The sequence below is a fragment of the Taurulus bubalis genome (assembly GCF_910589615.1).
Source record: "Taurulus bubalis genome assembly, chromosome: 2".
Classification (NCBI taxonomy): domain Eukaryota; kingdom Metazoa; phylum Chordata; class Actinopteri; order Perciformes; family Cottidae; genus Taurulus; species Taurulus bubalis.
The window spans coordinates 45,059,435-45,073,291 of NC_136590.1; the positions used below are offsets into that span (position 1 = coordinate 45,059,435).

General features: G+C 43.7%; 2 protein-coding genes across 2 annotated transcripts in view; both read left to right on the plus strand.

Moving 5' to 3' along the window:
* Nucleotides 1-1,752: 1,752 nt before the first annotated feature.
* Nucleotides 1,753-7,454, plus strand: arf2b (ARF GTPase 2b). The gene is made up of 5 exons (XM_079237375.1): nt 1,753-1,800; nt 3,341-3,495; nt 3,903-4,013; nt 5,545-5,669; nt 5,784-7,454. The coding sequence occupies exons 2-5, from the start codon at nt 3,348-3,350 to the stop codon at nt 5,943-5,945; spliced, it is 546 nt and encodes a 181-aa protein (XP_079093501.1). The 5' UTR covers nt 1,753-1,800; nt 3,341-3,347; the 3' UTR covers nt 5,946-7,454.
* A 2,317-nt stretch (nt 7,455-9,771) lies between these two features.
* The window catches only part of grb7 (growth factor receptor bound protein 7), a gene marked incomplete at both ends in the record, with an annotated part of 10,866 nt that continues 6,780 nt past the window's right edge, over nt 9,772-13,857 (plus strand). Inside the window, 3 exons of the mRNA XM_079237948.1 lie at nt 9,772-9,833; nt 10,474-10,692; nt 11,726-11,843. Of these exons, the coding sequence (XP_079094074.1) occupies nt 9,772-9,833; nt 10,474-10,692; nt 11,726-11,843 (399 nt within the window). The remainder of the gene's footprint in view (nt 9,834-10,473; nt 10,693-11,725; nt 11,844-13,857) is intronic.

A 13,857-nucleotide genomic window follows, 5' to 3' on the forward strand; every position in this document is an offset into this window, starting at 1 on the left:
AATGTATGAATTATTACAGATGTTCAGCCACCTGTGAGGACTGAGGTCTGGAATATGTTTTGTTAGGACTGAAGGGTGTTTATATACAACAGTTAAAGACATTTAGAGGCCTTTGTTCTACTCTATATATTTAAATTATACTATCTTTGGCCTGGATATGTAAATACATCTGTTTTTTGAGTTTTTAGTCCGAGCTTTGTGGGGAAGGTTTACACCATCATGGGAAATAAAATGCTAAAAATATTAAAAATGTATTTTTTTAAATAAGGACTTATTTTTTGTGTCTGGTCGACATGTTTTCTGAACTCAAACTCGTAGTATTTCTCAAAATCTGTCTTGTTTTTCTCCTTTCAAATGATCTTTGAGGAATGTGGAGGTCAAGTAGCTCCACCTATAGTTAATATTTAAACAGGGCCCACCTTCTGTTAGCAAGAGTTTTACTCTCATTTCCCTTTTCTGGCCTCAACATCACCACGTCTCCAACTCTAAAACATGATTATTAATGTGCGGATGAGAATCCTTCTGACCTGAGACATCGAAACCAGCAGGAGTCATAACCACTGGTCGTGTGACTCGAGGCCACCTGGCTGGTCTGAAGGCGTCTTTGTTGACTTCCAGCAGGTGTCCAGTAGCAGCTAGTGCAGTGTCAACACACAGCAGAATGGATGGCGGAGCCTGGAAGCGGCTGAGCGAGCAAGAACAAAGAAAGGACGCATTCTAGTTGTGCATTAAATGTTTGGAGTCAAGTTCATTTTAATTATTAAATATCCAATATATAGAAATATTCCAATATCACAAATCAGAAATGTGTCTCAAGGGGCTTCACACTCACCCTTTACATCTGAATGAGAACAACTAAGTTATAGGTAGTTATTTATATTATAAGAATAAAGACCGAAAGACTAAATGAGTCCAAAACCATAGACGTCATCTTGCTGCTGGTCAGCTGTGTGACGATGCATTTTACAGCTGATCCAAGAGGCTTTTTACAGAGTTTACTTATCTGAAGAAGTAGAAGGGTTTTCTCACATAAAGGAAAAACTTCATCCTTCAGTTCATCACAGACATTCAACATCAACACATCTGGAGATACAACGTTTTACCTGAACAGGAAGTAGATAAACACTGAGAAGAAACTAAAGCTGTACAATATGCCTCTGAGATGTGGTACAGCCAAATGTACAATATGTACCTATGTATGTACAATGGAAATACTCCAGTAAAGAACTGGGAAACCATTTCTTCTTGTGCAGGAGAACATTGTCAGACTGTTGCCACACGGTTGGAGGCGCTGTCGTCTATTGTGTGGTTGAACTCTGGGGCCCGGCCATTGAAACAACACCTGCATACCTTTGGCCCTCATAGGCCTGATGGTGCATTCATGAGAAACAATGCATCACTAACATTTTCTCAACCTGCAGTTATGATTACATGTGAGAAGAAGAAGAAAAAAACACTCCACCAGTCAGTGGAGTCGTGTGAAAAGCTGCTGGATGTTGTGTCTTGTTGTGCACTGTGTCTGAAACTTGAGTATATTTGAGTGCGGTTCACTTCCTCGACATTTTGTGCAATGAGCACGCCATGGATGAGCGCAGGGGATCAGCCGACGCTGTGATTGGTCGACGGGACAACAGGGGGCGGGTCATTAGGCGCGCCTGCCGCGCTGTGATTGGAGCAGGTTCCATAGTGGGAAGTGCCCCCCCCCGTACGCCGGCGTCTCCCCGGTTGCGCAAGACGCCATTTTGGAGTGACAGTGAAAAGATAACGGAAAGATCGAGAAGCTGTCTTTCTGAAACAAAGGTAAGAACCCGCACAAACGCGCTGTTTTTCGGCTTAAAAACCCGTCACGTCGCGTGGACCGACTGCCGCCGCGTGCGAACGGCTCGCTTCGCCGGCGGTTAAGCCCGACGTCACGGTGTTCTCTGCCGTTACTGTGACGCGGCAGTTAGCTTAGCTACGACCGCGGCGAACGTAAAAAGCAGGTTCCCGTTTTCTCCCGTTTAACCGACGGATCAAGTAAAAAAGAGGTGCTTTAACGAAAAGACGGGTCTCGAAATGAACCGAGCGTGTCGACGTTAAACGTGTCGCCGTTAAATGTGCTTCTTTTTTTTATCGCCTCGTTAACGTCCGCGGAAGTCCTGCGTCGCCGCTGGTTAGCTCGCGTGCTAACGAGCCGAAAAGCATCCGCCCTTCGTGACGTTAATCGGCTTCGCTTCTTTTTTTTATATAACCGTAGTACCGGTGATCTGTCAACGGCTGTTAACGGGTTCACCCGCAGGGTCTCGACCGTTACCGGGGTGTGAGGGCCCCCGATAGCGGTCGCGTGACGGCTATCATACACTCGGTCAGTCCGCCAGCTGGAACGGGCCTTCGCTTATCGGCCGGCTTGATCCGGGTTAGCGGACCGTTCGTGTCCTTCCCACCGTGTTTTTTCCGGTTATTCGTTGTGTCATCGCGTCCCCTTCTCTCAACCAGGGACCCGGCACACGTTTGTACGTTTATCGTACAAAAAACCCCTTAAAAATGGATTAAAAAGCCTCCATTGTATGAGTTAATTTAAGGGACGACGCTAAAATACACGTAGGAATATTTTAACTCGTTTTTTTTTGCTTTCACAGGGATTGTTTATGACGCCATTGTTGAGGGTTACAAGTGTGATTGAAATATGTATATATATTTTCCTTAATTTATAGGAATATATAAGCATTATGCTTCTGCCTATATCTTTTTAGTCATATTGTATATCGGCTTTATGAATGAACAAAACACGAATACTACTACTAAAACTACTAAAATCGTCCTTTTACTCGACCGAATATTCAGCTGTCATCAACCTGCAGTGCTGTAATATTTTACTTGAGTAAATATTGCAATACTACAGTTTGAAAATACTCTGTTACAAGTCCTGCATTTATGTACAAGTATTAGTGTGAATATATTTACTTCAAATACCAAAAGTACTCAAAATGACCCATTTGAAATAAGTAATGTAACTTAAAAATGATATTTATTGATGTTCACCACTTTAATGTTGGCGCTGGTCGCATAAATTATCCTATTGTATTAATGTATTTGTTTTTTGCTTTAATAATCTGAATCAACAAAGTAACCGGTAATTCAAGTTATGAATACATGTAGTACAATATTTCCCTCCTCAACGCAGTGGAGTAGAAGTATAAAGTTGCAGTAAATGGAATTACTCCAGTACATTACAGGAGGAACAAACTTATTTATATAGTCGACCTGTTCTGCTTGTTTATTGGTGTCGTCATGCACTGGGTCTCTGTTACTGGTCTTGATGGTTTGGTTATGAATTCTCCTTTCCTTCTCTCCTCCACAGCTTCACCATGGGGAATATATTCACCAGCTTATTCAAAGGCCTGTTTGGCAAAAAGGAGATGAGGATTCTCATGGTTGGGCTCGACGCTGCTGGAAAAACAACCATCCTATATAAACTGAAGCTCGGAGAGATAGTCACCACCATTCCCACCATTGGTACGCATATCTTTCATTGTTGTCGTCTAATATTGGTATACTATTGTCAAAATGATATTCACGTTTAGGACTGATACTAAGGCTTCCTTATTTACTAGACTGTACTATGAAAAATGTAAAGTTTTGCATAAATTAAATTCTTTCAAAATGATGACATAAATCAGGAACTAGCTGATAAAAGAAACAAGTCACACAAGATTCAGATTCTGTCTTTGGATGACCATTGAAACATGCTAATTCATACCCAGCCCTGTTGTTTATCTTGAAATACTTTGAACTAGAGGTCTAAATTAACTTTATTTCAATTGAATTCATATAAATAAAGGCGGTTAACTGGATGGGTTGGATATCGATACTACTGCCGAGTTATTTAGTGACTCATCCGTGTGTGTTCTCCTTCTGTCCAGGTTTTAATGTTGAAACTGTAGAATACAAGAACATCAGCTTCACGGTGTGGGACGTGGGCGGTCAGGACAAAATCAGGCCGCTGTGGCGCCACTACTTCCAGAACACTCAAGGTGAGGGCTGTGCTCCAGCGTGCCGGTGACCGCCGCCCCCTATAGGTGGCCTCGTTGGTGCATAAACGATGATCTTAGAATTAGTCAACTGATGACTCAGGCGGCCATTGTTCCAATGGCAGAGGGCTTCTGGTGTGATTCATCCGACTGAAGACGCTCTCGCTGTTTCCTTCTCGTGATGCAACCCGGGTGCACGTTCTCTACTCAACTGCCGTTTTGTTTTTTAGTTGTAGTTTTGATATGAATCGTTTCCTGCCGAACTCCATTGTGATCTCAGCTGATCGAGTGGCTCCACCCAGACATCGTTTTGCTTTAGCTTCTCCCCGTTTCCCTCAAACGCACCACGCAAACATCCAGCTGCAGCGAGCGTCGCCATCCACACGCCGAGTGTGAAACTGAACGTGTGGATCCCTCTGGTGATGACGGTTAAATACAGCATTAATAATTATATAATAAAAAGAGTATTTTAGAAAACTGCACGCCATACTGAAGACTGCATTGGTGTTTCCACAGCATGAAAAGATGCTGACGCTCGGCTCCCAGCATATTTATACACACCCAGCGAAATATCAACCTACATATGAATCTCAGAGGTCACCAGATGATTTATAGGATAAGACGTAAAAAAAGGAATTTATTTCAAGGTTTCTCTGGAAATACTCTCACCAGATATCATTCAAATAAAACAATCTGAAGTTAATTATATCATTGTTGGGATGAACTGCTAAATCATGTCTACACGAAGACCATAATAATCTTTGCTGGGGTTCACGAGGACACGCCTTCTTTTAGGGACTCAAGCAACACAAAATCCTCTGCTATGAGAACGCTGGGCCTAAATGCCTCCGTCAGCAACCATTAGAAGCAGATACCAGACTACTTCCTGTTTTTGACCTTTCTCAACTCTGATTGGCCGAAAGAAGCAGCTGGTCTTCTGACGTCACCCCCAAAGACCTGCAAAATAAGTGAAATACTTTTATATTCTCTAGCAGTTTAGAGAGTTAAAACCTTTTAAAACACACAATGACACTGTTTGGTTCAGCTGAAACAATAACTGATATTTCATGAGGATCAACGTGTTTGTTTTACTGTGTTTTAAACACAGTTTAACTCGTTCATGTGACGACTTTTCGCCCGTAGTAATAACTTGTTTGAGGGTGAGGAAGCACTAAACCAGGAAGCGTTCTCCGGTTCACGAGACGGAAAACCTAACGACGCGTCACGAAGTCTCAGGTCGTCAGGACTTGTAGTGACCGTTATTCTGAATGATCGGTTGTCTACACGTGATGCCTGAGCTGCAGTTTAAACACCCAGTTTGTCCGCATAATCCCCAAATACCTTTTGGGTTATTAATCATGGTAATTGCCTCGTACGAACCAAACTCTTCCACATGAATATTACGCTTCAAAGAGACTCGCTAAGCGGCGGGAACGATCTGTACAGGAATAAATTACCAAGGGAACAAAGTCACACTCTTGATCTGCGAGGAGAAGGAAGAAGAAGAACGACTAGAGCGTGTTTCTGCTTTCAGGGCTCATCTTCGTGGTGGACAGCAACGACAGGGAGAGAGTGAACGAGGCGCGGGAGGAGCTGTCCAGAATGCTCGCCGAGGACGAGCTCAGAGACGCCGTGCTGCTCGTTTTTGCAAATAAACAGGTGAGGTGCCGATTCCTGTCTCTTCACGCCAGTGCCGGGAAGACCGGAGGAGAGCTAGTTGATCAGACGTCTGTATTCGTGAGCTCGTCCTGACCGTCTCCTCTTCCTCCTCAGGATCTCCCCAACGCTATGAACGCCGCCGAGATCACAGACAAGCTGGGCCTGCACGCCCTCCGCCAGCGCAACTGGTACATCCAGGCCACCTGCGCCACCAGCGGGGACGGGCTGTACGAGGGCCTGGACTGGCTCTCCAACCAGCTGAAGAACCAGAAATGATCCATTCCAACCCTTTTTTGATTTATTTTGTTTTTTGTTTTGTTTGTTGTTTTATTTCTCTCTGTTTCAACACAGCGGCAGCACCGGACCCAAGCCCCTCCCCGTCTTTACCCCCCCTTTGCTCTTATCTAACCCCCACCCCCTCCGCACACACACACACACACACACACACATCTTCAACCCCAGCTCTTTCTTTCAACAACTTCCTTCATTCCCTCCCTCCTGCTTTCTGCCCTCATCAGTACTCTCGGGGCTGTAGCCTGTGCTGCTTGAGTGTGTGTGTGTGTGTGTGTGTGTGTGTGTGTGTGTGTGTGTGTGTGTGTGTGTGTGTGTGTGTGTACCTTGTGTGTTCAGCGTGTGTGTGTGTGTGTGTGAGTGTGTGTGTGTGTGTGTGTGAAGGCGTCTCTGTGTATGTTGGCTGGGATTGGGAGTAACCCCGGCGTGCCTTTTACACACCTGTGGAATCAGCAGTCTGGTTTTCAAGCCCCTCTCTCCTCCACCAAACTCAGTCTCCCCCCCTCCCCCCCAAGTCTTGCACGCCCCCTCCCCCCCCCACCCCTCCCTTTCTCCCCACCCCTCCCCACCCTCACTCTCCAGGGGAAGCATGGTTTTCATACGGCAAAGAAAGAGCAAGGGTGCAAGCCCCTCCCCCGCCTCCCTCCCTGTAGTATATATATCTATGTTAACTAGAAATGTTCACCCGATGTAGACTGAATGCTAAATGTTCATTTTAAAGCTCCTTTTTTTTGATTTTTGAACCCTCAAACCCACCAGTAAGAGATTCAGTAAGTTGCATCTTAACCTGTATCAGGTCGAAGCAAATCAAAAAACAGGAAAAAGGACAAAAAAACAACAACAACAAGAAACGCCCATCCTCGATCATTCTGGTGTCATTTGAAAATCATGCTGTTTTGTTTTGTTTTATTATTATTATTATTATATTGGAATATAACAGATTATTCTAGGCGATGGTTCTCCGTTGAACACTACCTTTCTCCTCCCCTCCCCTCCCAGCAGGTGAGACTGTGAAGCACAAAGCAAGCCAACCATTTAAAAACCAGTTAAATTAGAGTCTGAGAGTTTACGCAATTCTTGTCAAAACATGAATTTTTTTGGGGAAGTTAACATTTAATTCTCTTGACTCAATTGGAATTTTTTCGAGTCGACCTTCGGTACAACGAATCATCACCGAACAAAAAGCCGGTGACGGGCGTTTCACAAAGCTTCACGTGTTATTCCTTTAAGACGTTACATGTGTTCTTCTGTTTTCCTCTGTGACTAGTTTTAGCGTTTCTATTTGTACTTTTGACTGCTGAACCAAATGCATTTTTGAGCAGTTACGACAAATCCTGTATATGAGCGTAGTGAATCCCGGACGGGCGGAAGAGGGTTTCCTCACCAACGGTTGGCAGTTTTACTTTGAAAAAAAAAAATCCGGATAATAAAACGGCGTCCAGCTGAAGGAGACGGAGCGGCACGTGACGGCTCTCTGACTGTGAACGTCCACACTGCAGCCGCTCCTCCAGGAGGAAACAGCTGGGGAGGAGCGGGGCTTCAGCGGGCAAACAAACAAACTAACTAACAAACGAAGCGCGGGGGTTAAGCTGGCACTTCTGTCGAGAATGATTGTAAATCTGTAACGTTCCCCTGTAAACTGTTTCTGTGGGGATTTCCTGAACACATTAATAAACATGATTTGATCCAACACTTCACTGGAAAAGCTGTTTTCATTTCTACAGGACTTCAAAATATATCAATAATGAAGGATTTTGACATAATCATCTGAATCGGCTAAGTTACTGATTTAAGTAGATAAATGTAATGTTGAGAAGGAACAAAAGTAGGAAACACTTAAAACTCAAGTAAAGTACCTCATGATAGTACTTTAAAGTACTTGAGTAAATGTACTTATATTCCACCACTAAAATCAAAATGCTCAAAATTATACTGAGGTACTTCAACCACTAGATGGAGACAAGTAGCTCTAAGTACAAATACACGTGTACAAATACACATGTACAAATACACGACATGGTTTAATGGCGTTGCTCGTCAAAGCAGAATACAACTCTAAAGTTAGATTAATCATATTTATGCATAAGTAAACCTCATGCAGCCAAAATGTCGCTTTAATATTAAAGTATCAGCAAAGTACAAGTAAAAGTACTCTTTATACAGAATGCACCATTTAACATTTTACTAAGTAATGTATTCGTTGATTATTTAGTATTATTAATCTGGATTTGTAAAGTATACAGTAGGAAGTTTAGTGCAGAACAAAAGTACAATATACTGCCTCTGTATTGTAGTGAAGTATAAGTACTTCATAAATAAGTATGTCAGAGTTTAAGTAAAGCACTTAAGTAAATGTGCCAACTTTGAACAATAGTAAATGGAAAGAACATGAACCCGGAAGTTGTGCACACGCACGCGCTCATTTATTTGAACCCACTAACCTGCAAGCGGCCTCGGAGAGCGAGGGGGCGGGGCCTAGCGCGCGCACCTGACGCACAGGCCCCGCCCACCCCGCCTCTCCACTCAGGTCGTGATTGCCGGCGCTCTGCGCGGCGCGGCTCCGGTTCTTAAAGCACCTGTTGTGATTACGATGGCGGCCAGCTGAACGCACCTGAACGGACCTCCAGGTGTCTACAGGTACCTTCCGTCTCTCCCGGCGCCGACCAGGTAACTCACACAGGTGCGGCGGGTTTTACCCGCGAAAACACGGCGCTTTACTGAGGGAGCGAGAGCAGATTTATTTACCTTTACTGAACGGTTCTGACGTCTGTTCCACCTTCTGTTAGAGGAAGAGCCTCAGAGAGAACACACACCAAAGTAATGTAACGTGTGTGTGTGTGTGTGTGTGTGTGTGTGTGTGTGTGTGTGTGTGTGTGTGTGTGTGTGTGTGTGTGTGTGTGTGTGTGTGTGTGTGTGTGTGTGTGTGTGTGTGTCCGTGTGACCCTCGTGACCCTCATCACCGGCCTGCTTCCACACTAGTGTGGAACTGTTAGATCTCAAAACCAGGCCTGATATCTCTAACTATGATAATAATAATAATAACTAATCAGGCAGTTATGATGCTGAAACAAACAAAACAAATGCATTGTCAGCCATTTTGTAGGTTAATAAATCATTTTAATCAGTTAAAATAGGCAAAGAAATGCCAAGTTTTCACTCATAATATTCTAAATTTAGGATTTGCTGCTCTTCTTTGTCTTATGTGACATGAAACTCTGCTTTTGGAGTCAAAATAAACATATTATCTATATGAACACATCATATTGGGTTCATTAGATGGTCATTTTCACAATGTTCTTATATTTAATGGAAGACAATCACCAGATTAATATGTAAATGAAGTAGATAATAAATCATAGATTGCTGTCGCTCGTTTGTTTTGAATACTGGACTTCATAGTAAACTATTTTGTAATTAATTGTTTAATAAAGCAGAATTCCTGACTTTGTGTGACTGTAAACTGGTTTGTTTGTTTTGATGTCACTTTGGAAACTCGTGATGTCATGAATCTAATTGCATAATGAGATGACAATCCAAAAACACAACAGATGAGTGTGCAATTACATTAACAACATCCGGGACATTCCTCGTTGCAATAACAAAGGTGTGTGTGTGTGTGTGTGTGTGTGTGTGTGTGTGTGTGTGTGTGTGTGTGTGTGTGTGTGTGTGTGTGTGTGTGTGTGTGTGTGTGTGTGTGTGTGTGTGTGTGTGTGTGTGTGTGTGTGTGTGTGGGGCTCTGCAGCTGATGATCTGAAGCCCTGGTGTTGTTTTCAGTCTGCAGGCTCTTCGTGAAAACCGGACGACGTCATCGATGAAAAACAACCGCGTCTCATTTCGTTACTCCGGATTCACAAACTTCAGAAGAACGACGCGGTAGAGTCACACGTTCCTGTCTGGAAATAGACTTTTGGTGACACACACACACACACGTCTAAATATAGAACTTGTTTCCTCCAAAGCACTGATAGGTAAATGATGACGTTCTCATGATGCGTTCACATGCAATCTAGTAAACTGTAGTGTTGGTGATGCACTAGAATACATCCAGATGTTTTCACATGAATATGAAATAGATATTGAGATGAATTATGACACTTCATTTTCACCAAGAATCACTAGATGTGTTTTAATACATGAAAATACAATCTTTTATTGGATTGTGTTTTTATGAAGAGGAAAAAACAACAACTCATAAATAACAAGGTATAACATTTAGTCTTTCTGATGGATCTGTGGACCAGCTGCTGTATCAAACACAATATTAGATATTCCTGTTCGTCCCACAGGGAGGACATGTGCATCCTTACAGCAGTAAAGTGCACACAAGAGACAGTAAAAACAAAATGAGTAATATAAATGATAAGTATGCATAATAATGTTAATATGGATCATTAATTAGTATCGACTATAAATCTCAAAGTTACATTTTTCTTCGCTTTAAATTCCAGTAGTTGAGTAAATGTTCTTTATTTATTCCGGCGTGTAATTGGAGCTCCTCTGTTTCGCTCGTCAGGACGGAGCAGCCGGGTGGCGTCGAGGCCGAGCGCGCGACTCCGCCCTCCCCTCCGGCGGCCATGATGGAGGTGGCCGGGCCCTGGGCCGAGGCGTTCCAGGGCGCTGAGGCGGCGGGCGGCGCGGCGCTGCTGGGGGGCGACACGCTGACGCCGGCGCCCCTAGTGGCCGAGAGCCGGAACGTCAGGCGCTCACAGCCCATCCTCATCACCGTCAACAGGTACGGCACACACACACAAATACACACATGTAAATACACACACACACACACACACACACACACACACACACACACACACACACACACACACACACACACACACGTGAATACACACGTACGTAAATGTACGCGCGCACACACATACACACACACGTACCCGTGCACACATACGGAAATACACACGCACACATGTGCACCCGTACACACACACGTGTACACGTACACACACACACACACACACACACACACACACACGTACTCACTCGCCCCTCAAGGTGGACGTTGACTCAACTTCAGGCCGAAAGTCCTCTGACGAGCGACAACGTTTCCATGGAGACGAGATAAGATGAGTCATAAAACTGAGACAAAGAAAGGCCGTGTTGTCTTCTCCACGCGATGATGTCATCGCGTCTAAAGCAATGCAGTCAAATAAATGATATAGAGAGAGAGAGCGTCCTAGTTAAACATTATTAGAAACTGTCTTCATTATTCAGCCAAAGAAGATAAGAAGTTCTAATCTGTTTAAAGTTCAAATCCTCTGGAGAGCCTCATCACGGCTCAAAGGCTGAAACCATTTCATGTTTTCTTTTAATTGTCAACAACTTCCATGACGAGACCGAACTCCATGAGCTCCTGTTGAAGAATCATGTTTAACGCTGCAATAATCAATGTGTTTATTCATGCATCAGCTTTAACAATGGCTCACAAAGATGATGTCATTTATACATCAGATTAATATGCCGCTTTTTAAATGTACACATGTTTTTTTTAAGTGTGTGTATGTGTGTATATATATATTTTATTCATAAAAATGTGTATATATATATATATATATATATATATATATATATATATATATATATATATATATATATATATATATATATATATATATATACATACACACAGTAGTTTTTAATCAAACTCATTCGTTGGGGACTATTTTCATGACAACATTGAATTCACCAGACTTCTCTTTTAATGGCATGCATGGTACATTTATATGTTTCATCTGCTCCGTAACTCTTTTTAGGGCCCAAGGCGTCTCCTCCCTCTCCTCCTCCGTCCCGGCGATACCGAACCCGTTCCCGGAGCTGTCCGAGTCTCCGGTGCTCATCGGGTCGCTTCCCTCGCCGTCCGCCAACAAGCACGTGAGTGTTAGCGTGTCAGAGGAGGAAGTTAGTCACTCTACTTCCTGTCCTCGTCGAGTGTGAAGGAGGAACTATGGAAGCCCATCACCGCCAGTAAAAGGAACAAATAAGATGAGGATTTAGCTGTGCTAATAAATTATTTCCATGCTTAATTATGAGATGGGAAGTGCGCTTTTTATTTTAATTTGCGCTATATCAGAATTTTGACTTTTCACATCAGAATTATTCCTCTTATTTTATAATTATTACTTCCATGTGGATATTTTTATTATCCCAGCTAAATTTGAATCTCTTTTTTCTTTTACTTTCGGTAATGGACTTCCAGAGTCGCCTCAACGGTTTAATTCCTTTCACTTCACTTCAGTTTCATTATTACGTTACAAACTATTTACCAAACTGTGAATCAATGATTTGGAGAAACTGAACATTCACCCGTTGAGATTAAATAAAAAATGTAGATCCACAGTTAACGTCAGTAAATCATGAAAAGACCGAAACCACCAATTATTTCATCCTATTGCAAGAATTGTCTGTTTTTGCCAGATGTGTATTCATCCGCCACTGAAAATAGTCCCTACTAACGAGCTTTATTCTCTTTTCGAGTAACGTTTAATAAAAGCTCACGTCTAGCTGTTTAATAAACCTCCTGAGCCTTTTTTAACATTCATAAAGCGTTGCCGCTTCAGGGAGCCGGCGGTTCGGCCCACAGGCGGATGAACACGTTTGTCGCTTCACGCCATTTCTTCCCCACAATGAAAACGCGTCTGCAGCTCCGTCCTCTCGGCTGAAGTCACTCCTCCGTAGCCACAGCTGAGAGCCGTCAGCAGCCGGATCCTGTCGACGCGTCTCTACTAGTCGGCTGAAGTTCGGTCACGGCTGTGATTGACGGGCCGTGTTGCCGTGCCGACGCCGCCAGATTAAACATGTCTGTAATTATGGTTGCCGAGCGTCAGCCGTTCAGTTTGTTTAGACTGGAGGAGGAGTAATAAGGAGGAGGCTCTAATGAAACCAGTAAGAAGTGGCCCTCCTCTAATGAAACCAGTAAGAAGTGGCCCTCCTCCTCTAATGAAACCAGTAAGAAGTGGCCCTCCTCCTCCTCTAATGAAACCAGTAAGAAGTGGCCCTCCTCCTCTTATGAAACCAGTAAGAAGTGCCCCCCCTCTAATGAAACCAGTAAGAAGTGGCCCTCCTCCTCTAATGAAACCAGTAAGAAGTGGCCCTCCTCCTCCTCTAATGAAACTAGTAAGAAGTGGCCCTCCTCCTCCTCTAATGAAACCAGTAAGAAGTGGCCCTCCTCCTCTATTGAAACCAGTAAGAAGTGCCCCCCCTCTAATGAAACCAGTAAGAAGTGGCCCTCCTCCTCTATTGAAACCAGTAAGAAGTGGCCCTCCTCCTCCTCTAATGAAACCAGTAAGAAGTGGCCCTCCTCTAATGAAACCAGTAAGAAGTGGCCCTCCTCTAATGAAACCAGTAAGAAGTGGCCCTCCTCCTCTAATGAAACCAGTAAGAAGTGGCCCTCCTCCTCTAATGAAACCAGTAAGAAGTGGCCCTCCTCCTCTAATGAAACCAGTAAGAAGTGGAACCTGAAGGAATGTTCTGCTGACGTCGGCACCCGTCAGACCACTCGTGACTCTCCGTCTGGCGGCGCTGGTTTTCCTGCCGGGCCGGTTGGTTCTCTTCTTTCCCGCCGGCGGCCATCGTGACCCTCGAGTAACCCGACCCAGCCAGAGCGCCGTCGCTTTAAATCTGATGCTTTGTGTCGCCAACCTGTGATGTCAGGTGACCTCATGACAGAGGGTTTGTGTCGAGGCTTGTTAACGGCTGCCTGGTTGTGAACTCTCTTCATTATAATATATTGCAATACACTTTGTGTCAGAGGTTGGGAATGCCGGACTGCGACTCTCATAAACAAAAAAAAAGACTTCAAAGAGAGATCATTCAGAAATGAGTTAAAAGGCTATTTCACAAAAAACTAAGTAATACTTGTGTTATATTCATGTGTTCATGTCGTTCA

Excerpts from the sequence above, each read along its gene's own strand:
- arf2b (XM_079237375.1), top strand. The coding sequence starts at position 3,348 with ATGGGGAATATATTCACCAGCTTATTCAAAGGCCTGTTTGGCAAAAAG. Across the intron at positions 3,496-3,902 it reads CACCACCATTCCCACCATTG|GTTTTAATGTTGAAACTGTA; the intron begins GTACGCATATCT and ends CCTTCTGTCCAG. Across the intron at positions 5,670-5,783 it reads TCGTTTTTGCAAATAAACAG|GATCTCCCCAACGCTATGAA; the intron begins GTGAGGTGCCGA and ends CTTCCTCCTCAG.